The sequence below is a fragment of the Salmo trutta genome, chromosome 26 (assembly GCF_901001165.1).
Source record: "Salmo trutta chromosome 26, fSalTru1.1, whole genome shotgun sequence".
NCBI classification, from domain to species: domain Eukaryota; kingdom Metazoa; phylum Chordata; class Actinopteri; order Salmoniformes; family Salmonidae; genus Salmo; species Salmo trutta.
In genome coordinates this window covers 10,178,653-10,200,682 of record NC_042982.1, presented here as the reverse complement: position 1 = coordinate 10,200,682, position 22,030 = coordinate 10,178,653, and the positions used below count along the sequence as shown (strand labels likewise).

General features: G+C 44.3%; 1 protein-coding gene and 1 long non-coding RNA gene across 2 annotated transcripts; one reads left to right on the top strand and one right to left on the bottom strand.

The window, feature by feature from the left end:
- Window positions 1-5,697: 5,697 nt before the first annotated feature.
- Window positions 5,698-10,902, bottom strand: LOC115163067 (calpain small subunit 1). Its single transcript, XM_029714658.1, has 11 exons — window positions 10,745-10,902; window positions 10,362-10,433; window positions 10,198-10,234; window positions 8,971-9,063; window positions 7,779-7,836; window positions 7,562-7,626; window positions 7,347-7,415; window positions 6,671-6,749; window positions 6,377-6,493; window positions 6,211-6,269; window positions 5,698-6,066 (listed from the first exon to the last, which is right to left on the bottom strand). The coding sequence occupies exons 2-11, from the start codon at window positions 10,406-10,408 to the stop codon at window positions 6,040-6,042; spliced, it is 651 nt and encodes a 216-aa protein (XP_029570518.1). The 5' UTR covers window positions 10,409-10,433; window positions 10,745-10,902; the 3' UTR covers window positions 5,698-6,039.
- Window positions 10,903-12,838: 1,936 nt separating this feature from the next.
- On the top strand, window positions 12,839-21,162 carry LOC115163066 (uncharacterized). Its single transcript, XR_003869687.1, has 4 exons — window positions 12,839-12,923; window positions 13,452-13,494; window positions 20,929-20,985; window positions 21,150-21,162. It is a non-coding gene; the product is annotated as an uncharacterized LOC115163066 (long non-coding RNA).
- Window positions 21,163-22,030: the final 868 nt, after the last annotated feature.

The following is a 22,030-nucleotide window of genomic DNA, read 5'->3' as shown; positions in this document are numbered from 1 at the left end:
AATATAAAATGTATTTGGATTTGTTTAACACTTTTTTGGTTACTACATGATTCCATATGTGTTATTTCATAGTTTTGATGTCTTCAATCTTATTCTATAATGTAGAAGAAAAAAAAAATAAGAAAAAACCTTGAATGAGTAGGTGTTCTAAAACTTTTGACTGGGAGTGTTTGTCGTGGAATAATAATGTTATATGATGTACTGTTTTATCTTTTGTTTTATGTGTGATGTAATTGCCTTAATGTGTTTGGACCCCAGGAAGAGAGGGAGAGAGGTAGGGGAGGGAGAAAGACAGAAGGAAAGAAAAGAGACAACCAGAACTAACAGTGTATTTTCTCTGGGAATGAAGGGCTACAAAGACTGTGACATGTACTGTATATATGATGACGGTTAGAAGTTGTTGTGTAAGGATGCCCACATGAAAAAAGGGTTTTCTGTGGAGTCACACCTGGAATGAGACTTTGAGAACTTTGAACCAGAGCTGATTTATCTCAGTGCAGATTTCCCGTCTCCTGCCCTTGATTCAATGAGCACTGTATCTGCTGTACCAGATAGACAGATGAGTGAGACAGACAATACATCTCAACCAAAGGCTTCCTGTTGCACTCCCACTGACCCACCTACGCATCACATCGTTGATGGTCATGACATCCATTTCCATAACTCATAAGGGTTGCCTATCTTTCAAACACAGAACTTGCTGTGAAGTATTGTGTGCAACATGTGCCTGTTTTCGTATGCTTAAATAGAAGAACAGAATGAATATATAATGTTAAAGTCACAAGTCACAAACAACACAGCTTTATGAAAAGCAGAGGTAGTTAATTAGGTTGTTCTCATAACACGTTTGAGGAATGAATAAAACAGAAGGATTGAAATGAGACAAGCATGCTGATTCATAGCTTAGCCATGGGGAAAATTGGCACCTTTTTGGCATGTTTTTGATGCTTTTTAAAAGGCTGATTAAGTGGTGTTGTAGGGTGTATTATTATCTTCCATGAGTCCGCAGTTGCTTGATGAAGTGCAAGCTGTCATGCCACCCACTAACCCCCCTGTAACCAGTGGTGACCCATCATTCAGGGCAGGTGGGCCCCACATTTTTAAATTTTTTTTGGGGGGGGTTGCCTGTTTTGCATGTTATTTTGGCATTAAGATATCAGTTTGAAAACAATGTAAACAAATATAATACTAATTGAATTAATAAAGCCGCATACAAATTGTTTTCTTGAGTAAGGCAGCTCCAAAATACAGGTGTTTCAGCCTAGCTCAGTGCTTTCTGTGGTGTTGGGGCAGCCGGCAGAATATATGGAGCGTAGGGGTTGGTAATGTTCTCTAGTTACACTGTGATTGTCTCAGTGTTCTGTCACTCATGGGGACACTACGTCACAGCCAAATCTAATGATAGACATCAAAAAATCAAGCCCCTTGGGTTCTGCCATAAAGTTACATTAGAAGTTCCCATCCAAGATGTCTCAATGTCATTGGCCATAGATAAAATTACGTCAAATATCGTTATATCTACAGTAGCTTTGACATGGCAACATCATACTTTCAAAATCGTAGCTATCAGTCATCATCATGAAACAAGTCGACAATCTACTGGTAAATCCTTTTTAATCCTTGTCATATGAAGAGCAATAATGAAGAGAAATTATAGATAAAACATATCGGTGTTCATCGGCCATAAACACTACACAACAAGTTGGAAATCGCAAGTTTAACAATGAGTGGTTTGGAAGGAATCAGTGGCTAAGTGCAAGCATTGTAAAGCAATCACTAGCCTGACATTCAGTGAAGTGGGTGTGTGGTCCCAAGTCTGGGTTTAAGGGTCTCTTTTTTATGGTCTCTTTTTAGGCTCCTGGTCTAAGACACTGCATCTCAGTGCAAGAGGTGTCACTGCAGTACCTGGTTCAAATTCAGGCTGCATCACATCTGGCCATGATTGGGAGTCCCATAGGGCGGCGCACAATTGGCCCAGCGTTGTCTTAACTTAACTGTTCTTAACTGACTTGCCTAGTAAAATAAAAAAAACATTAAACATTGGCCATGCTGTCAATCCAGCATAATTTCTGCCACGCTCAAAACATCTGTAACTCAGAACTGGGAAATCTGACTTCAGTGAGTTCAAGGTAACTGAGAACTTGGGCAAAAACGAGCTCTGACTGGGAAAATACTTCTTGAAAGGTCATCCAACTCAGTATTGTAAGTCGGGAACTCGGGCCTCTTTCTAGAGCTCCGGCCTGAAGGTCACTGACGTCATCATGATTCGACCTTGTTATTTTCCGAGTTCCCAGTTGTCTTGAAAGCACCATAAATCCAGAGAATGCCAGACTTTGATGACAAAGTTTGATGACAAAATTTGCCCACAAAGGACCGCCGCACCACCTTCCTGTTCAAGTGAGCTCAGCACAACAAGGTGAGTCCAAAAATGTATTCTATGCTGCTGCATAAATTATTTACTATGCCAGGGAGATATGTATGCTGTAGCTAAGAAAGTACTACTAAGTGTATGTTGTGTAGTAAGTTAGTAGCCTATGTGCCTCACCCTAATAATTTGGTCTATTTTCCCCTCTTAATTTCGCCTACTGTTCTGACTTGGTGGTGCACATGTAGCCTATAACCTGTTTTTGAGAAATGTAATCATTGTATATTGTAAGAGCTGTCATTGTCTTTTTATTATGCCTCCTTTATTTATCCTACGAGTCTGACTTGGTGTACAGGGAGAACACTGTAAGAACGGCCCATGTTCTGAATTCTGTTGCTGTACATTTCAAAAGTTCTGAACAAATAGTTATATTGACTACGTTCGTCCTAGCTCGCTCATTAATGTCTCAATCGAAATTACGGATTGCCTTTTATCCGCTTGTCGTCCCCTTGTGCCATGGTTTCTACTGACAATTGAGATGTACAAACTATGTTTTTTTAAGCAAGTCAGCCATATCAGCTCAGTTTTTTAAAAAGGCAGTAAACGAGGCTAAATGAACTGTTTTGTTGCCAGGCAAGGCTCCGCTTATAGCCCGGTGTAGCAGTAGTAAGGTGTTGGGACTGCTGTTGGGACTCTGCTTTGAGGACAGCTATGTATCCCCCTAACAGTTTGTGGACACCGTCTGTCACCGTTATAGTGAAATTAATGTATTGTTTAGTGATGTGTAGTGTGGTGGCTTTGCCAGCATTTTTTGGTTTGCCCCACCAAGATTGACATGCTAAAATCGCCACTGCATGTAATGTACACCAAAGAGATCACATCAATCCACCTCATCCGCCGATGTCGTACTTCCACTCAATGGAAGGGAACATGATGGTGGTCTCTGTTTTGCTCTACAACCCCCGCTAGTATCACAGGACTCGTCTGAACGTAACCCATACAAACAAATAGAGGAAAGGAGGTTCTGTAATTTTGTGCCCAAAGAAAGAAGGGGTTACATTTGTGAAACAATATATAATGCTCAAAAAAATAAAGGGAACACAAACAACACAATGTAACTCCAAGTCAATCACACTTCTGTGAAATCAAACTGTCCACTTAGGAAGCAACACTGATTGACAATACATTTCACATGCTGTTGTGCAAATGGAATAGACAACAGGTGGAAATTATAGGCAATAAGCAAGACACCCCCAATAAAGGAGTGGTTCTGCAGGTGGAGACCACAGACCACTTCTCAGTTCCTATGCTTCCTGGCTGATGTTTTGGTCACTTTTGAATGCTGGCAGTGCTTTCACTCTAGTGGTAGCATGAGACGGAGTCTACAACCCACACAAGTGGCTCAGGTAGTGCAGCTCATCCAGGATGGCACATCAATGCGAGCTGTGGCAAGAAGGTTTGCTGTGTCTGTCAGCGTAGTGTCCAGAGCATGGAGGCGCTACCATGAGACAGGCCAGTACATCAGGAGACGTGGAGGAGGCCGTAGGAGGGCAACAACCCAGCAGCAGGACCGCTACCTCCGCCTTTGTGCAAGGAGGAGTAGGAGGAGCACTGCCAGAGCCCTGCAAAATGACCTCCAGCAGGCCACAAATGTGCATGTGTCTGCTCAAACGGTCAGAAACAGACTCCATGAGGGTGGTATGAGGGCCCGACGTCCACAGGTGGGGGTTGTGCTTACAGCCCAACACCGTGCAGGACGTTTGGCATTTGCCAGAGAACACCAAGATTGGCAAATTCGCCACTGGTGCCCTGTGCTCTTCACAGATGAAAGCAGGTTCACACTGAGCACGTGACAGACGTGACAGAGTTTGGAGACGCCGTGGAGAACGTTCTGCTGCCTGCAACATCCTCCAGCATGACCGGTTTTGCGGTGGGTCAGTCATGGTGTGGGGTGGCATTTCTTTGGGGGGCCGCACAGCCCTCCATGTGCTCGCCAGAGGTAGCCTGACTGCCATTAGGTACCGAGATGAGATCCTCAGACCCCTTGTGAGACCATATGCTGGTACGGTTGGCCCTGGGTTCCTCCTAATGCAAGACAATGCTAGACCTCATGTGGCTGGAGTGTGTCAGCAGTTCCTGCAAGAGGAAGGCATTGATGCTATGGACTGGCCCGCCCGTTCCCCAGACCTGAATCCAATTGAGCACATCTGGGACATCATGTCTCGCTCCATCCACCAACGCCACGTTGCACCACAGACTGTCCAGGAGTTGGCGGATGCTTTAGTCCAGGTCTGGGAGGAGATCCCTCAGGAGACCATCCGCCACCTCATCAGGAGCATGTCCAGGCGTTGTAGGGAGGTCATACAGGCACGTGGAGGCCACACACACTACTGTCCTTTTTTACATTTATGAATGTGTTATTTAATGCGTTTCTATGGGCTTTAGTAGTAAAGGCCAAAAAATTATATTTAAAAAAAATAAAACTTTCTTGAAATATACCTAAAGGGGTACTAAAATTCTAAACCAAATGGCTAAATGATGCATGGTATGAGCATCTTAAAACAATTCCATGTCAGCTTACTTATTTATTAACGTTTCGACCCTTAGGTCTTCATCGGGCATCCATAGACCTAAGGGTCGGAACGTTGTCAATAAGTATAACCTGGGAGCAGGAGCAGCGTTTTCCTTTCTGTTTTCCATGAGTTTACCTACAACTCCAGCACCTGCGGAAAGTACCTGGATGTGTTTATGTTCTTCAGCTTTTGTACAAAGCTCACTTATTTAGCCATACTTTGTAACTATTTTAGGCTATAAATAAATAGATAAACAGTGTCAAAGCAAATAGATAAATAGATAAACAGTGTTGATGCGATGGGTCAAGCTTAGCCTCCACATAGCCTATATTATAATATAAAATGCACCTACGTCTATAAAGTGATAAACACAGTTAAATCGCCTCTAAACTTACCTTTAACTTACCGTATATGAGTGGTCGTGTTTGCCTCAACTTTGCCCAACAATCCACTGGAACATCCGTCACCTGTTTGTTCATTGATCTACCCGGTCCCTCAGCATCATCTCGAAGGTTTTTGTTCCTTTCTTCCAGAACCGCTCTGCCCCCAGGTAAGTCCGATGACACGCCCCGATTACCACCCGCTCACCCAATTGGTGGCTGACTTCGACCTTACGCCCTGACGAGTGGTCTCTCATTTTATTGGTTCTAGTCCTTCCTCCGAGATCACGCCCCCTTGAACAGCCGCTCTCTCGTGAACATTTATTTAATGAGCAAAAGCAGAACATAGAAATTGTAATAAATGAGATAGCTGCAAGTATTAGGTAATATTGCCCCTTTATTGAGCACTAGAATGTATATATTACATTACATAGCAGTATGGAATGTTTGACCAAAAGTGTGTTGCCAGAAAAAAGGATAACAAAAAACGTTAAAATATTTGGACTATAGAAAGGTAGTAAAGTAAATGTGTGCTTTCCTGGTGTTTCTGCAATGCTGCCATCTAGTGATAAATTGAATGAACATTCATGACGACGATGTATGAACGTCTGTAAAACAATAATAACAATGGTAATATAAAATAAAAATCTTAAATGGAGAGACAGAGAGAGAGAGAGAAAGAGAGATTAATGAAGGCTTTTTGTAGGCTTTTCTTGATGTTTTATGAGTACATGGTCAACTGAAGCCACTGCGGAGAAAGCAGAACACAATAAGAGGTGTGGTTATTTAGGTCTAATTTCAGTTCCTATATCCTGTCATTAATCTTTAAAAATGTCCCTAACCCTAAACACAACATTTAAATTCAAAGAGCAAATAGTGTAAACTAATTTACCTCCTGGATGTTGACTTTGATAGTTCCATTATTATCTTTGTCCAGAGTCTTGAAAGCTCCTGAAAGTGCACAAAACACTATTACTGAAGGGTAATGAAAAGGAAATAGTCTGAAATCAAGAACATAATCGGACTGAGCAGGGGATCATTGAGGATCAGTCACTTACGACACATGGCGTCCAGTCTGACCAGGCACCCAATGAAGTTGTCAAAGTCCATGTTGCCCTGTTCATCACTGTACCTGCGGACCATCAACTGGAAGAGCTGGTCGTTGAGAGGGAAGCCTGCACATGGACATAACAGGAGAGAGACACCAATGAGACCAAACACATATATGCAGGAACAAGCTGGCTTTCATCAGTTCATCAGTCATGACTGTTTGTTGTCACTGTTACAAGGGCCTTATGATGACAAAGAAATATGCATTTCCATGTTTCGGTTCTCATGATCTCTGAGCTCACCTGCAGCTTTGAATGCAGCGGGAAGCTCTTGTGAGGAGATGAGCCCTGAGCGGTCTGCGTCATTTGATATGTAGATGCACTGAATCAGAACGGAAATGAAGTTACACCGAGAGGTCAAAGTTAATCAAACTTTATTTGTCACGTGCGCCGACTACAACCTTACCGTGAAATGCTTACTTACAAGCCCTTAACAGTGCAGTTCAAGAAGAGTTAAGAAAATATTTACAAAAAAAAAAAATATATATAAAAATATATAATAATAAAAAGTAACGAGGCTATATACAGGGGGTACCGGTACCAAGTCAGTGTGCGGGTGGTTCAGGTTAGTCAAGGTAATTTGTACATGTAGGTACGGGTGAAGTGACTACGCATAGATAATAAACAGCGAGTAACAGTAGTGTACAAAACAAATGGAAGGAGGGGGTCAATGTAATAGTCCGGTGGCCATAGCACCTTTAATTAAGAGTGTATTAACATAACATTTATAAAACAACATTCTTACATTAATGGAGTAAGAGGACTGTTGGAAGTTGTACGGGGTGTTATATGAATTTCTTGCAAATGCATGTAAATCATTTCTAGCTCAAGGCAAACGTTTCACGGAAATGTCCATCATTTCACACAATTGTTCAAACAGTGCCGATTGTCAAAAATGTGACAAGAGGACTGAACTCACCTGCCATTTCTTGATGTTGTTCCATAAATACTTGAACTCATGGAAACCTAGCTTTCCTGTGCTGTCGCTCTGTGTGCTCAGGGTTAAGGTAAAACTTAATATCAACTACTCTGATAGTTTAGAATAGTATAGTATAGTATAGTATAGTATAGTATAGTATAGTATAGTATAGTATAGTCCTCCATCCTAATACAGACACTGATGTGGAAGGATACATCCATGACAGCCACCATGCTCCTACATGACTCGATGCTAAAGCCATCAGTCTTCAGGTCACTACCTGAAATGAACACAGACAGACCACTCCTTCACTACAACACAGAAAACCATTCCATGGAACCAGTCTTGCGCTTAGACTCCATTATGTGTGCAAGAAGTGTACAAAGACAAATATAGACATAATAATGGTGTTTGTGTAAGAATAGGACTCACGTTTTCCAATGATCCTGTTGAGGATGTTCATCAGTTCAATGGGGCTCACCTCCATGTCCTATAATACACAGATAGATACACAAGTAAATCCTCATACGCTGTAAATGCCTACATGTATCTGGGTCACAACTCAGCTCACAAAAGGATAAGGACACTGAGATGACTTTAATGAACAGATGTTTTAGGAGTACAATCATGGAGCAAATACATAGTTCTCTCTGTATTTGAACGTGACATATTAGAACCAAAATGATGGTAACAACTTCAAAACTTTAAGCAGGTACATTTGCAACAGGTATATCTTTAGGATTCATTCCATTTGCATATTGTGTTCCCTCCACTTATGAGTAAGGCCTCAATGAGGTCGGGCTAGTCATCAGTTTAAAGTCGATCGTTGCCAGCTGAGCCTACCAGTAGAACATGTATCCACCCCTATCTATGACTCACACAATCTACAACCCTACCCCCACAAACCCAACCAGGCAAGAGAGCAGCCCTGTCAGACAATGGTCGGAAGCACACAGAGGAAGAACCAGTCCCTCTTCTTGTCAGTGGAATAAACCAGGGTTGGGTGTCAGCAAATCACATCTACCCATGTCTGGGTAGATGGTTGAACCAGATTCTGAAGACTGGCTCCAGATAAAGCAGGGTGAATGAGTGGAGGGGAGGGGTTTGGAATGCAAACTAGGCTTAACTTGGATACAAGAGGCAACAACAGGGTTACACTGATTGTGCCAGTGTATCATCAGCCCCAAAATTAAATACCATCCATGCCATGGATAGTTGGCTGCACCTACAAAAGATAATACACCACAAACAATACTGTAACTTAATTAACACTGGTCGTTGGTCTGCACTATATTACAATAAACCACTAACAGTGGGTTCATGTAAATAATTTTAACAACTGTGTGTTGTCCTTGTGGAAACCCACATAATGAAACAGCCTCTTTAAAACATTCAACAACAGGCCTGATTATACAATGACACACTTATGGAAACTGAATTTGACGGCCGAAAGCCGAACGTCTCTCAATGACTCATAGCTAGAATCAAGAGGCACTCTTGACTTGACTTATCTGGGCTCTTTACTTCTCTGAATAGGATAGGAAAGGACAGTAGGTTTGGAGGTGAATATGATAAGATATGATAGTAGTAGGAGTGCATAAGTTGAAAAACAATAACTACTTACATCCCCAGCGAGTTGCTGGAACACCTTGCGGAACTGTCTCTCCTCGTCGTTCTCATTCTGCTCCGCGTAGGCCAGAGGTCTGCGTGGTGGGGGCTAGGACACAAACACAGACCAGGTTCTGTTAACACTAACACTCACAGCCCTCTTCACTGCAGTCTGGCATGCAGGACAGCAACAGTTGTGGCTCATTTGCTCAAAAGAGTAGAGTTTACTTGTAAAACTTTCCAGTTGGCAGTGAGTGCACTATCATAAGACAACCCCCTTGGGTTGTGCCGTGGCGGAGATCTTTGTGGGCTATACTCTGCCTTGTCTCAGGATGGTAAGTTGGTGGTTGAAGTTATCCCTCTAGTGGTGTGGGGGCTGTGCTTTGGCAATGTGGGTGGGGTTATATCCTGCCTGTTTGGCCCTGTCCGGGGGTATCGTCAGATGGGGCCACAGTATCTCCCGACCCCTCCTGTCTCAGCCTCCAGTATTTATGCTGCAGTAGTTTATGTGTCGGGGGGCTAGGGTCAGTCTGTTAAATCTGGAGTATTTTTCCTGTCTTATCCGGTGTCCTATGTGAATTTAAGTATGCTCTCTAGCTTTCCCTCTTTCTCTCTCAGAGGACCTAAGCCCTAGGACTATGCCTCAGGACTTCCTGGCCTGATGACTCCTTGCTGTCCCCAGTCCACCTGGCCGTGCTGCTGCTCCAGTTTCAACTGTTCTGCCTGCGGCTATGGAACCCTGACCTGTTCACCGGACATGCTACCTGTCCCAGTCCTGCTGTTTTCAACTCTCTAGAGACAGCAGGAGCAGTAGAGATACTCTGAATGATCGGCTATGAAAAGCCAACTGACATTTACTCCTGAGGTGCTGACTTGTTGCACCCTCGACAACCACTGTGATTATTATTATTTGACCCTGCTGGTCATCTATGAACATTTGAATATCTTGTCCATGTTCTGTTATAATCTCCACCCGGCACAGCCAGAAGAGGACTGGCCACCCCTCATAGCCTGGTTCCTCTCTAGGTTTCTTCCTAGGTTCTGGCCTTTCTAGGGAGTTTTTCCTAGCCACCATGCTTCTACACCTGCATTGCTTGCTGTTTGGGGTTTTAGGCTGGGTTTCTGTACAGCACTTTGTGACATCAGCTGATATAAGAAGGGCTTTATAAATACATTTGATTGATTGATTGATGATGTTCTGAAATTGTTCTGAAGGAAAATTGGTGCTAAAGGGTTAACTCACAGGATCTGATGGCACAAATTGACCAGGGTCGATGTTGCTGTTGGAGAAAACAAGGAGGACTTATTACTATTTAATAAATGTAATACATGTCATGAATTAAGTCAGTATACTGACAATGTGTTTGTTTGTGTGTGTATGTGTGTGTCAAAAGGAGCCAGGCCTACCTCACAACATCCAGGATGCCACCAATGAGTCTTTTGGCCAGAAACATCTTGATGAGAGACAGAGGTGAAAATCTACAAAAGGAGTCAAGAGAGAAAAAATGATAAGTTCGACCATCAAACATCTGATCGATTAAACAAAAAGGCGACAACAGAGAGAGAAAACAAGCCAGAATACAGTATGTCCGGCTGTAATAAATGTGTTATTGGTGTTGGGGCTCCCTCTGAAAACTTTTCCTCCTGGCCTGTATTGGTAAGTAGCACAAACAGTATAACCTCTGCATCAGATGTCAAAAGTGACGAAGAAGACAAAACAAATCAACGTCAAACAGTCTGACAGACTTGTGAAGGCAATCTAATTCCCTTAAATTGATAATAATACTTACAGGGACCAAATGCGTTGCTGAAGTCGGCAGATACTGACGTGACGGCACTCCTTTTTGGTACAAACCCAATACCGCAAGGAGTTATTTTTCAATGCATCAGAGCTCCACACCCCTGCCCAATAGGGAAGTGCGCATCATAGGGAGAGACAGGTCGGAATGACTCTGGGTCCTATAACCCGTCAATTTATGTCAAGAATAACTGGCATTACCCTATTGATGAAATTACGGACGATTAGACTAATTCAAAGGACACTTTTACAACACTTGTATTATGTTTGAGTCACATAGATTTAAAATAATGATCAATTGATGGTACAATGCCTAATGTTCAGTGCATTAACTGATGCTATTTTACAAAACAATGGCATAAGATTTCATGTCCTAATAAATGTTTTTTAGAATGGCATTTTTCCTTTCGAACTATAGACCTATTTGCATAACCTACAACTTGCACGCGATGTAGATGTCTGAAACGAGGGGGAAACATTTGAAAAAGAAGAAGCTACGCTGTGTGAACGTGTCCAATAAGAAAGTACAATCTCCTTCCGAAGTTGAAAACGTTTTCTCCGGTTTGGCGTCCACGGAAGACCGCCTACATTGTGATGTCAGACAAAGGACCCAGGCAGGATGCAGGAGCGCTCGAGAAGTTGTCGCTGTAGATTCGTCCTGGTACAAATGGCGAGCGCCCATGAAAACAGTGTTATTTACAACGCATAAGACAAGACAACGTACACTGTTCACGTTTAAGGTCCATTTACCCGGCTCTGACACTGCATTTAACGGGCGTGTAAAGTGAATACAAATTAATAAAAATAGCACTTTTATAATGCTATCAAAGCATCATAGGCTATGATATTTTGTTAAGAACATTGTTTAGTTCAGCCAGATTCATCTATTTCAACAGTTGATATACTGTCGCAATCTACAGAAGGAGGCTTTGAGACAATATTTGCCTTCGTTTTACGCATCGTGCACCATTCTGGCGACAATGTAACATTGTAACCGCTTCCACTGTATTATACGCAATGTAACACTATCATTCTCCCTTGATTAGGCCGGCCAAATTATCCTTATTTTTTAAACTCTATCAGTGTTAGTCAATATGGGTTTGTTTCACGACTAGTCAATACAAGTAATAAATAGTAATTGATCCGATCCATTCATTCATAGACTTCCTGCCCCTGGGCAAATATTGAATCTTGGCTCACCATTATACGTTCCAACTATTCAGTTATTTTGTTCAGATCATTTAAAACCCAACAGGTTTTTAATTTGAATATTGACTATCTAAATGTTGTCAAAAATCTATTGCCGTACTCATTTGTTTAAAAAAAATTCACAGCTTGTGTTACAGGAAACTTTTCACCAAGACAATGTTAAACAATACTGTCATTCTGCTGAAATTTAAGTAGGCTATAACTTCGCTTATGTTACTGAAAGTTAGGATAAAACTCAGTTGTTTACTGAACCTTGTAGAATATCATATAGCAAGAACATGATTGCCCTTTCCTATGACTAGAATTGTAGGATGGTATACTGTCAATGCAGGATATTTGTATAATAGCATTACTGTATACAATAAGCTACTTTATTGTGTCTACAGTAAGAACATGGGGAGGAAGTTGATGGGGGAGGAAGTAGTAGCCTCTAGCCCTGACTCTGGCCCTCAGACAGGAACAGATCTGGAGAGAGCTCTGTGACTAAGTTGTTTTCATAAGATGTCTGCTGTTTCAGGGTTGACAGAACACTGTGAACCTCCGGTAAAACTCAACTTCTCCTGGTACCTAAGGAGCTCCCGCTGCTTCGATGAGGTATTCGATCTCGACGTAAGTTCCTCTCTCTCATTTAGAAACTAACTGCACTCTGAATGCGCTCATTCAGGCTGTTGTATTTCATAAACTCTCCAGCTTTTCCTTTTTTCAGCTTGTTCCTTGTTCTCAATTTAACAACAGGAAATGCAAGATTTAGGGTCTCAATAAGGATTCATGTTTTATGACTGTATAGACAGTGTGGTTTGTGCAAATACTTATTAACTTTATCATACCTGTTTGATTTGCAGCCTCTGAAGGCAGGGAGCTACTTCAGAAAGACAACTGTGAAGCAGGGAGGAGGCAGTGGGTTCTATGTGTTTTTTCAGTACCCTGCCATTGAGTGCAAACAGCACATGACCCACAGTGAGGTACAGTATATGGCAATGGGGGGTCTTATAAGAAAGCATGATGGCACTTTATTTTACGGTACCTCAGAAATATCCCTGCCTTTACATGATCAAATATTAATTACACAGTAATGTTGCATGCCAGACTCTACAGCTACGCCATATTATGCAATATTCAGAGATACAAGTCTGGTTTTGTGAGAGTAGCTAACTTCCTATTAAATGGCAAGTAGAACTAGTGGGATCAGTATAGTGAAATAAAGTGAGGCAAAAAGCATACTGCAAACAGCACAATGGTGAAACAAATACCACAACCTCATATGTTCCACCTTGCTCTTTTATGTTGTGTTCCTGAGTTTGTTTGTTCACAAAAGTGTGACCTAAATATAGCAGCTCGTAAATGATCATTAGGAAGTGCTTGGAATTCTGAATAAGTGTTTTCGTACAGTGCAGCTCATGGCGAGGCTATGTTATGGAGTAGTTCATGGCGTATCATTGTCTAATGGTTGCTACTCTGCTCTGTTTTCTGTAACAGTTCTTTCTCAACAGATTTGAGGAGCCGACTAGGCTTACTGAGCAAGTTCAAGAACAGGTGAGTGGCCTAAAGCAGACAGGTTTTACAAATCCTTCTATATACATCCACCTTTCATTTTAGATGAGATACACATGATCTGTTTTGTTTGAAAAGTTCACAATAGAGCTTGCAGTTGCATATAGTAGCTAGGGTTGCACATTTTGGGGAATATTCAGAGGTGGAATTGTCTGTAAACAATTGTTTACAGACAGATTATTTCACTTATAATTCACTGTATCACAATTTCAGTGGGTCAGAAGTTTACATACACTAAGTTGACTGTGCCTTTAAACAGCTTGGAAAATTCCAGAAAATGATGTAATGGCTTTAGAAGCTTCTGATAGGCTAATTGACATAATTTGAGTCAATTGGAGGTGTACCTGTGGATGTATTTCAAGGCCTACCTTCAAACTCAGTGCCTTGTTGCTTGATATAATGGGAAAATCAAAAGAAATCAGCCAAGACCTCAGAAAAAAATGTGTAGACCTCCACAAGTCTGGATCATCCTTGGGAGCAATTTCCAAACGCCTGAAGGAACCACGTTCATCTGTACAAACAACAGTATGCAAGTATAAACACCATGGGACCACGCAGCCGTCATACCGCTCAGGAAGGAGACGCATTCTGTCTCCTAGATATGAATGTACTTTGGTGCGAAAAGTGCAAATCCATCCCAGAACAACAGCAAAGGACCTTGTGAAGATGCTGGATGAAACAGGTACAAAGTATCTATATCCACAGTAAAACGAGTCCTATATCTACATAACCTGAAAGGCCGCTCAGCAAGGAAGAAGCAACTGCTCCAAAACCACCATAAAAAAGCCAGACTACAGTTTGCAACTGCACATGGGGACAAAGATCATACTTTTTGGAGAAATGTCCTTAGGTCTGATGAAACAAAATTAGAACTGTTTGGCCATAATGACCATCGTCATGTTTGGAGGAAAAAGGGGGAGGCTTGCAAGCCGAAGAACACCATTCCAACCGTGAAGCACGGCGGTGGCAGCATCATGTTGTGGGGGTGCTTTGCTGCAGGAGGGGCTGGTGCACTTCACAAAATAGATAGCATCATGAGGGGGGGAAATTATGTGGATATATTGAAGCAACATCTCAAGACATCAGTCGGGAAGTTAAAACTTGGTCGCAAATGGGTCTTCCAAATGGACAATGACCCCCAAGCATACTTCCAAAGTTGTGGCTTAAGGACAACAAAGTCAAGGTATTGAAGTGGCCATCACAAAGCCCTGACCTCAAACCTATAGAAAATGTGTGGGTAGAACTGAAAAAGCGTGTGCGAGCAATGAGGCCTACAAACCTGATTCAGTTACACCAGCTCTGTCAGGAGGAATGGGCCAAAATTCACCCAACTTCAAAAAGAAAGGAGGACCAAGGCACTCTTCATATAATTGATTAAAATGCCTTTATTAGTATGGCATGTTCAAAAGAAACAATGTTTTTTAAAAACCGACGCGTTTCGGCTGCATGGCCTTCATCAGGGTGTACAAAGAAATAATACAATGTTCTCTGTTTAACAGCTTTTCCAATTAACCCTAATTAGAAGGGGGAGTGGTTAAAATTGATTGGACACACCTAGTAAGCAATAGTATACACACTTTAAAGTGAAATGCTGTAGCTATGTTATCATAAAAATGTAACTCCAAACTAGAAGTATCAGAACACTTAGAAAGGTAGTTCTAACCTTAAATATGTCTGGGCGAAGTGTCAAGAATAAGAAAGCAATACATTATTATTGTGGGAAGCTTTTGGAAGGCTACCCGAAACGTTTGACCCTTTAAATAATTTAAAGGCAATGCTACCAAATACTAATTGAGTGTATGTAAACTTCTGAACCACTGGGAATGTGATGAAAGCAATAAAAGCTGAAATAAATAATTCTCTCTACTATTATTCTGACATTTCACATTCTTAAAATAAAGTGGTGATCCTATCTGACCTTTAGCTCATCTGCAATGTAGAAACCGGTGTGTCTGTTGTCCCTTGTGTCTGTGCTCCTGTAAAATACTGGTTGAGGGGTGGAGAGGATGTAGTTAATTATTCCTTGCACACGAACATTCGACCGCCCATCAGAGATGATTGCAATACAGTCTGCTTTCTCTAGGATTTGCTTGACATTTACTTGAACTCTGTTGAACTCTGCATCTAGCAAATAAGTAGATAAAGCATGTCTGGTTGGGGGGGTGTATGCTGGGCGAAGGACATTCAGAAATCTCTTCCAATACACATTGCCTGTGAGCATCAGAGGTGAACCAGTTGCATACACAGCTCGAGCAAGACATTCATCAGCATTTCTCTGACTACGTTCCTCCATTGAGTCAAAATAACTTCTGATTCCAGGTGGACCATGAGCTGTTGCTATCGATAAGGTGTCTGATTCATTATTTTCACCTCAAATAGAAGTAGAGGGACTTTTGTCAGAGGTTGCTTGTTGTGAGCGCTGAGGGAACTTTATGCACTTGGCCAGTGTCACGACTCCATTTATTAAAGCACGATAGCAAACGCTCTTGTTTCCTGCGCCTGACTCCACACCCACTACATCCAGCGTTACAGAAGCCCGCACCTTTAAGTATGGAGTCAGCAGGAGCAGCCGCCACCCCTCTCCCCTCTATGGAGGAACGGGTCCTCCACCACACCACCGTACTCCATCGAATCGGGTCAGCGATGGACCAAATGATGGAGAGGATGGACCGATGGGAGAGGAGTGGTCTCCTGTCTTCACCTCCGACTCGCCAGACGAGTTCACCTACTCCGCTCCCTCCTACGTCTGGTTCTGGCGCATTACGTCTTGCGCTCCCGAGGGAGTATGATGGAGCAGCAGCGGGGTGCCAGGGGTTTTTGCTTCAGATTGACTTATACCTGGCTACCGTGAGGCCGACTCCCTCGGGAGAGGAGCGTGTGAGCCTCCTCGTCTCCTGCCTGACGGGGCGAGCATTGGAATGGGCCAACGCTGTCTGGAACAGCCCCAACTCAGCGAGAGAGAACTACCCTGAGTTCACCCGCCGTTTCCGGGCCGTATTCGATCACCCTCCAGAAGGCCGGGCGGCGGGTGAGCGACTGTTTCATCTCAGGCAGGAGACGAGGAGCGCGCAAGACTTCGCTCTGGAGTTCCGGACCTTGGCTGCGGGGGCCAGGTGGAACGACAGGGCCCTAATAGATCATTACCGGTGCAGCCTCCGGGAGGACGTCCCCAGGGAGCTAGCGTGTCGGGACCCTACACTCTCCCTGGATGAACTGATTGACATGTCAATCCGACTGGACAATCTGCTGGCTGCCCGCGGGTGTTCAGAAAGGGTCCTGTCAGTTCCACCTCCTAGCCCTCCCGCGCCCATTCCCATGGAGCTAGGAGGGGCCGCATCTAAGGGAACCAGAGGAGGGTGCTCCTCATGCACCAATTGTGGTCGCCGAGGACACACGGTCGACCGGTGCTGGGGGGGGTCCCTCTGGGAGTCGAGAAGGCAGTCAGAACACTCCTCGTTCACCCCAGGTGAGTCAGCACCAAACTCACCCAGAACCCTCTGTTGGTCATATGTTTGTTTTAATTTTTTTTCTAGATTTTTTCCCCTGTTCCCAGCATAAGGCGCTAGTCGATTCAGGCGCAGCGGGGAACTTTATGGTTCGCGGACTCGCCCTCAAGCTGGGAGTTCCACTAGTACCGTTAGATTCCCCCTTCCCCGTGCACTCCTTAGATAGCCGGCCATTAGGGTCAGGGCTGGTCAGGGAGACCACGGTACCACTGGACATGGTAACACAGGAGAATCATAGGGAGCGAATTAGTTTCTTCCTTATCGATTCACCTGCGTTTCCAGTGGTGCTGGGGGTGCCTTGGCTGGCCAGTCACAATCCCAAGATTTTGTGGAAACAGGGGGTTCTCCAGGGGTGGTCAGAGGAGTGTTCAGGTAGGTGTCTGGGAGTTTCCATCGGTGCCACGTCGGTGGAGAGTCCAGACCAGGTTTCCACTGTGCGCATTCCCCCTGAGTATGCCGATTTGGCTCTCAGAAGGCGACTAAATTACCACCCCATCGACAGGGGGATTGTGTGATAAACCTCCAGGTAAACGCTGCGCTTCCCAAGAGTCCCAGGAGGAGACGTTGGCTATGGAGACATATGTCACGGAATCTCTGAGACAGAGGTTCATTCGGCCCTCCATCTCACCCGTCTCCTCGAGTTTCTTTTTCGTGAAGAAAAAGGGGGGAGTTCTGCGTCCGTGCATTGATTATAGAGATCTCAATTCCATCACAGTGGGGTTCAGTTACCCACTACCTCTCATCGCTACGGCGGTGGAATCATTTCACCGAGCGCGTTTTTTTCACGAAACTGGATCTCAGGAGCGCGTATAATCTGGTGCATATTCGGGAGGGAGACAAGTGGAAAACAGCATTCAGTACCACATCGGGCCACTATGAGTACCTCGTCATGCCGTATGGGTTGAAGAATGCTCCAGCCGTCTTTCAATTCTTTGTGGACGAGATTCTCAGGAACCTGCATGGGCAGGGCGTGATAGTGTATATCAACGACATCCTGATTTACTCCGCCACCTGCGCCGAGCATGTGTCCCTGGTGCGCAGGGTGCTTGGGAGATTGCTGGAGCATGACCTATACGTCAAGGCTGAGAAGTGTGAGTTCTCCAAACGAGCCGTCTCCTTCCTGGGTTATTGCATTTCCACCTCGAGGGTGGTGATGGAGTGTGACCGCGTTAAGGCTGTGCGTAATTGGCCGACTCCAGCCACGGTGAAGGAAGTGCAGCGGTTTTTGGGTTTTGCCAATTACTACCGGAGGTTTATCCGGGGTTTTGGCCAAGTGGCGGCTCCTATTACCTCACTGCTGAAGGGGGGGCCGGTGCGTTTGCGATGGTCGACAGAGGCGGACAGGGCTTTCACCCAGTTGAAGGCGCTGTTCACTGATGCGCCTGTGTTGGCGCACCCGGACCCTTCCTTACCATTCATAGTGGAGGTGGACGCGTCCGAGGCTGGGGTGGGTGCCATGCTATCTCAGCGCTCGGGTACGCCACCGAAACTCTGCCCCTGTGCTTTCTTTTCTAGGAAGCTCAGTCCGGCGGAGCGTAACTATGATGTGGGGGACCGGGAGCTGTTGGCTGTGGTCAGGGCTCTGACCATGTGGAGACACTGGCTTGAGGGGGCTAGACACCCTTTTCTCATCTGGACTGACCACCGGAACCTGGAGTATATCCGGGCAGCTAGGAGACTGAACCCGTGTCAGGCACGGTGGGCCATGTTCTTCACCCAGTTTCAGTTCACTATTTCGTATAGACCAGGTTCCATGAACACTAAGGCCGACGCGCTGTCCCGTCTTTATGACACTGAGGATCGGCCCATCGATCCTACTCCCATCCTTCCAGCCTCTAAGCTGGTCGCACCGGTGGTATGGGAGGTGGACGCAGACATCGAGCGGGCGCTACAGTTGGAGCCTGCACCTTCCAACTGTCCAGCAGGCCGTAAGTACGTTCCGCTTGGTGTCCGTGATCAATTGATTCGATGGGCTCATACGTTACCCTCGTCGGGTCATCCTGGGGTGGCGAGGACAGTGCTAGGCCTTAGGGGGAAGTACTGGTGGCCCACCTTGGCTAAGGACGTGAGGATTTATGTCTCTTCCTGTTCGGTGTGCGCCCAGAGTAAGGCTCCTAGGCACCTTCTTAGAGGGAAGTTACAACCCCTCCCCGTTCCACAGAGGCCGGGGTCTCACCTGTCGGTGGACTTTCTCACCGATCTTCCCCCGTCTCAGGGGAATACCACGGTCCTGATAGTTGTGGATTGGTTCTCTAAGTCCTGCCGTCTCCTCCCGTTGCCCGGTCTCCCTACGGCCCTACAGACTGCGGAAGCTCTATTCACCCATGTCTTCCGGCATTACGGGGTGCCGGAGGACATCGTTTCTGATCGGGGTCCCCAGTTCACGTCCCGTGTATGGAGGGCATTTATGGAGCGCCTGGGGGTCTCGGTCAGCTTGACCTCCGGTTATCACCCTGAGAGCAATGGGCAGGTGGAGAGAGTGAACCAGGAGGTGGGTAGGTTTCTGCGGTCGTACTGCCAGGACCGGCCAGGGGAGTGGTCCAGGTACAGCACTGTTGAGAGATTTCCATCGCCTCCATCCGGATCGCCCTGCGCCTCGCCCTCCGGGTCGTCCCCGAGGCAGGTGTCGGCGCGCTGCGGGAGCCGCGCGTCGGGGGGGGGGTACTGTCACGACTCCTGCCGATGGTGACTCCTCTCCCTGTTCGGGTGGCGCTCAGCGGTCGTCGTCACCGGCCTACTAGCTGCCACCGATCCCTTTTTCCCTTTTCTGTTGGTTTTGTCTTTATTGGTTTCACCTGTGTTCTATTATTGATTAGTTGGGTATTTAAGCCCGTTTCCCCACCTGTTCTGTGTGCGGGCTTATTTCTGTCATTCACTGTGTTTCGTGTAGTGGAACGTGTTTTTGGATCCTTGTGTTTTTGATTACACCCTGTTGTTGTTCTTGGGTGTATACTCTCTTTGACGGTGCATTTATTAAAGCACGATAGCAAACGCTCTTGTTTCCTGCGCCTGACTCCACACCCACTACATCCAGCGTTACAGCCAGATGATTCTGCATCTTTGTTGCATTCTTCACATATGATTTGACACAGTATTTGCAAATGTACACAGCTTTTCCTTCTACATTAGCTGCAGTGAAATGTCTCCACACATCAGATAGTGCCCGTGGCATTTTGCTGTAAAGATTAGAAATAAATGAGTAAAAAAAACAAATACAATTCCATGTACAGATAAATAGTTAAGCAGTTAGATTAAACAACTTCTTTGTAAGATAAATGTTTTAAAATGAAACATGTATGGAAACAGGTGAATTAACACTCCTCAGTTAGCAGGCTCAAGTAAGCTAAAACCCACATGTTAGCAAAAACTAACTAGCAGAAATTGTAAACAAGTTAGAAATTATTGAAACACTTTGCAGTAGGCTACTCTTTACTAGTTAACAAAAAATAATGTATGTCATATAAAAGATATTTATCCCACCCAGTATTGTAATCAAAACTTATCAGAAAGCATGTAGTCCTTGGCTCAGACAGTGTAGTCGTGTGGGCTCAATAGCATCTCATTAGTGTGCAAGATCTTGAGAATCAGATGTACATGTGATGGAAGAGTGCACTGTGCATGCAGAGGATTGCAATTTCATTGAATTGGGGATAGTTCAACCAAAATATGCCACAAGACCTAGAATTGCCTTATGTGTATCCCACAAAAAAAGGTTCACTGTTATAAGCTAACTTTTTTGATGAATTTAAGCAAAATACCCCAAATTCCCGAGCTTGACTTCCCCTGGAAAATTTTCGGGAAAATTCTGTAAATTTAACGGAAAGTTTCCAACCCTTTGCAACTCTAATAGTAACACAGTAATTCACCTAAGTGTCATTGGAATGACTGTCTCTCTATCACCCTGTTTTAGCCTGTCACTGTCAAGGACAAAGGGATGAGGAAAAGGAGCGCTGAGGATCCAAAGGAGGTAAATCAATAACTCAAACACCCTCTGATATCATAATCTGTATGCTGAGTGTATGTAAATGTAGATGTATGTGAATAAGGCGATTGGGTCCTGTGATTCCCAGCCTAGCAACACGCCTGCATATCAGGGAAATCAGCTTAATCATTATATTTTCTCTCTTTTAGGTGGTTGCTGTCAAAGCAGAGGCAGCCCTGGTGAGTGTTTCCTTGTCCCCTAAGAATCATGCCAGAATGAAGATACAGTTGAAGTCAGAAGTATGCATACACCTTAGCCAAATACATTTAAAATCAGTTTTTCACAATTCCTGATATTTAATCCAAGTAAAAATTCCCTGTTTTAGGTCAGTTATGATCACCACTTTATTTTAAGAATGTGAAATGTCAGAATAATAGTAGAGAGAATTGTTTATTTAAGCTTTTATTTCTTTCATCACATTCCCAGTGGGTCAGAAGTTTACATACACTCAATTAGTATTTGGTAGCATTCCCTTTAAATTGTTTAACTTGGGTCAAACGTTTCGGGTAGCCTTCCACAAGCTTCCCACAATAAGTTGGGTGAATTTTGGCCCATTCCTCCTGACAGAGCTGGTGTAACTGAGTCAAGTTTGTAGACCTCCTTGCTCACACACACTTTTTTCAGTTCTGCCCACAATTTGTTTATAGGATTGAGGTCAGGGCTTTGTGATGGCCACTCCAATACCTTGACTTTGTTGTCCTTAAGCCATTTTGCCACAACTCTGGAAGTATGCTTGGGGTCATTGTCCATTTGGAAGACCCATTTGCAACCAAGCTTTAACTTCCTGACTGATGTCTTGAGATGATGCTTCAATATATCCACATAATGTCCCTCCCTCATGATGCCATCTTTTTTGTGAAGTGCACCAGCCCCTCCTGCAGCAAAGCACCCCCACAACATGATGCTGCCACCCTTGTGCTTCACGGTTGGGATGGTGTTCTTCAGCTTGCAAGCTTCCCCCTTTTTTCTCCAAACATAACGATGGCCATTATGGCCAAACAGTTCTAATTTTGTTTCATCAGACCAGAGG

What these genes read in the sequence shown, in the direction of transcription:
- LOC115163067 (XM_029714658.1), bottom strand. Translation starts at nt 10,408, where the DNA reads ATGTTTCTGGCCAAAAGACTCATTGGTGGCATCCTGGATGTTGTGAG. An exon ending in AATTTGTGCCATCAGATCCT is followed by an intron (nt 9,064 to 10,197) that starts GTGAGTTAACCC and finishes TTTGTGTCCTAG; the next exon opens with CCCCCACCACGCAGACCTCT. An exon ending in CAACAGGATCATTGGAAAAC is followed by an intron (nt 7,627 to 7,778) that starts GTGAGTCCTATT and finishes TGTTCATTTCAG; the next exon opens with GTAGTGACCTGAAGACTGAT.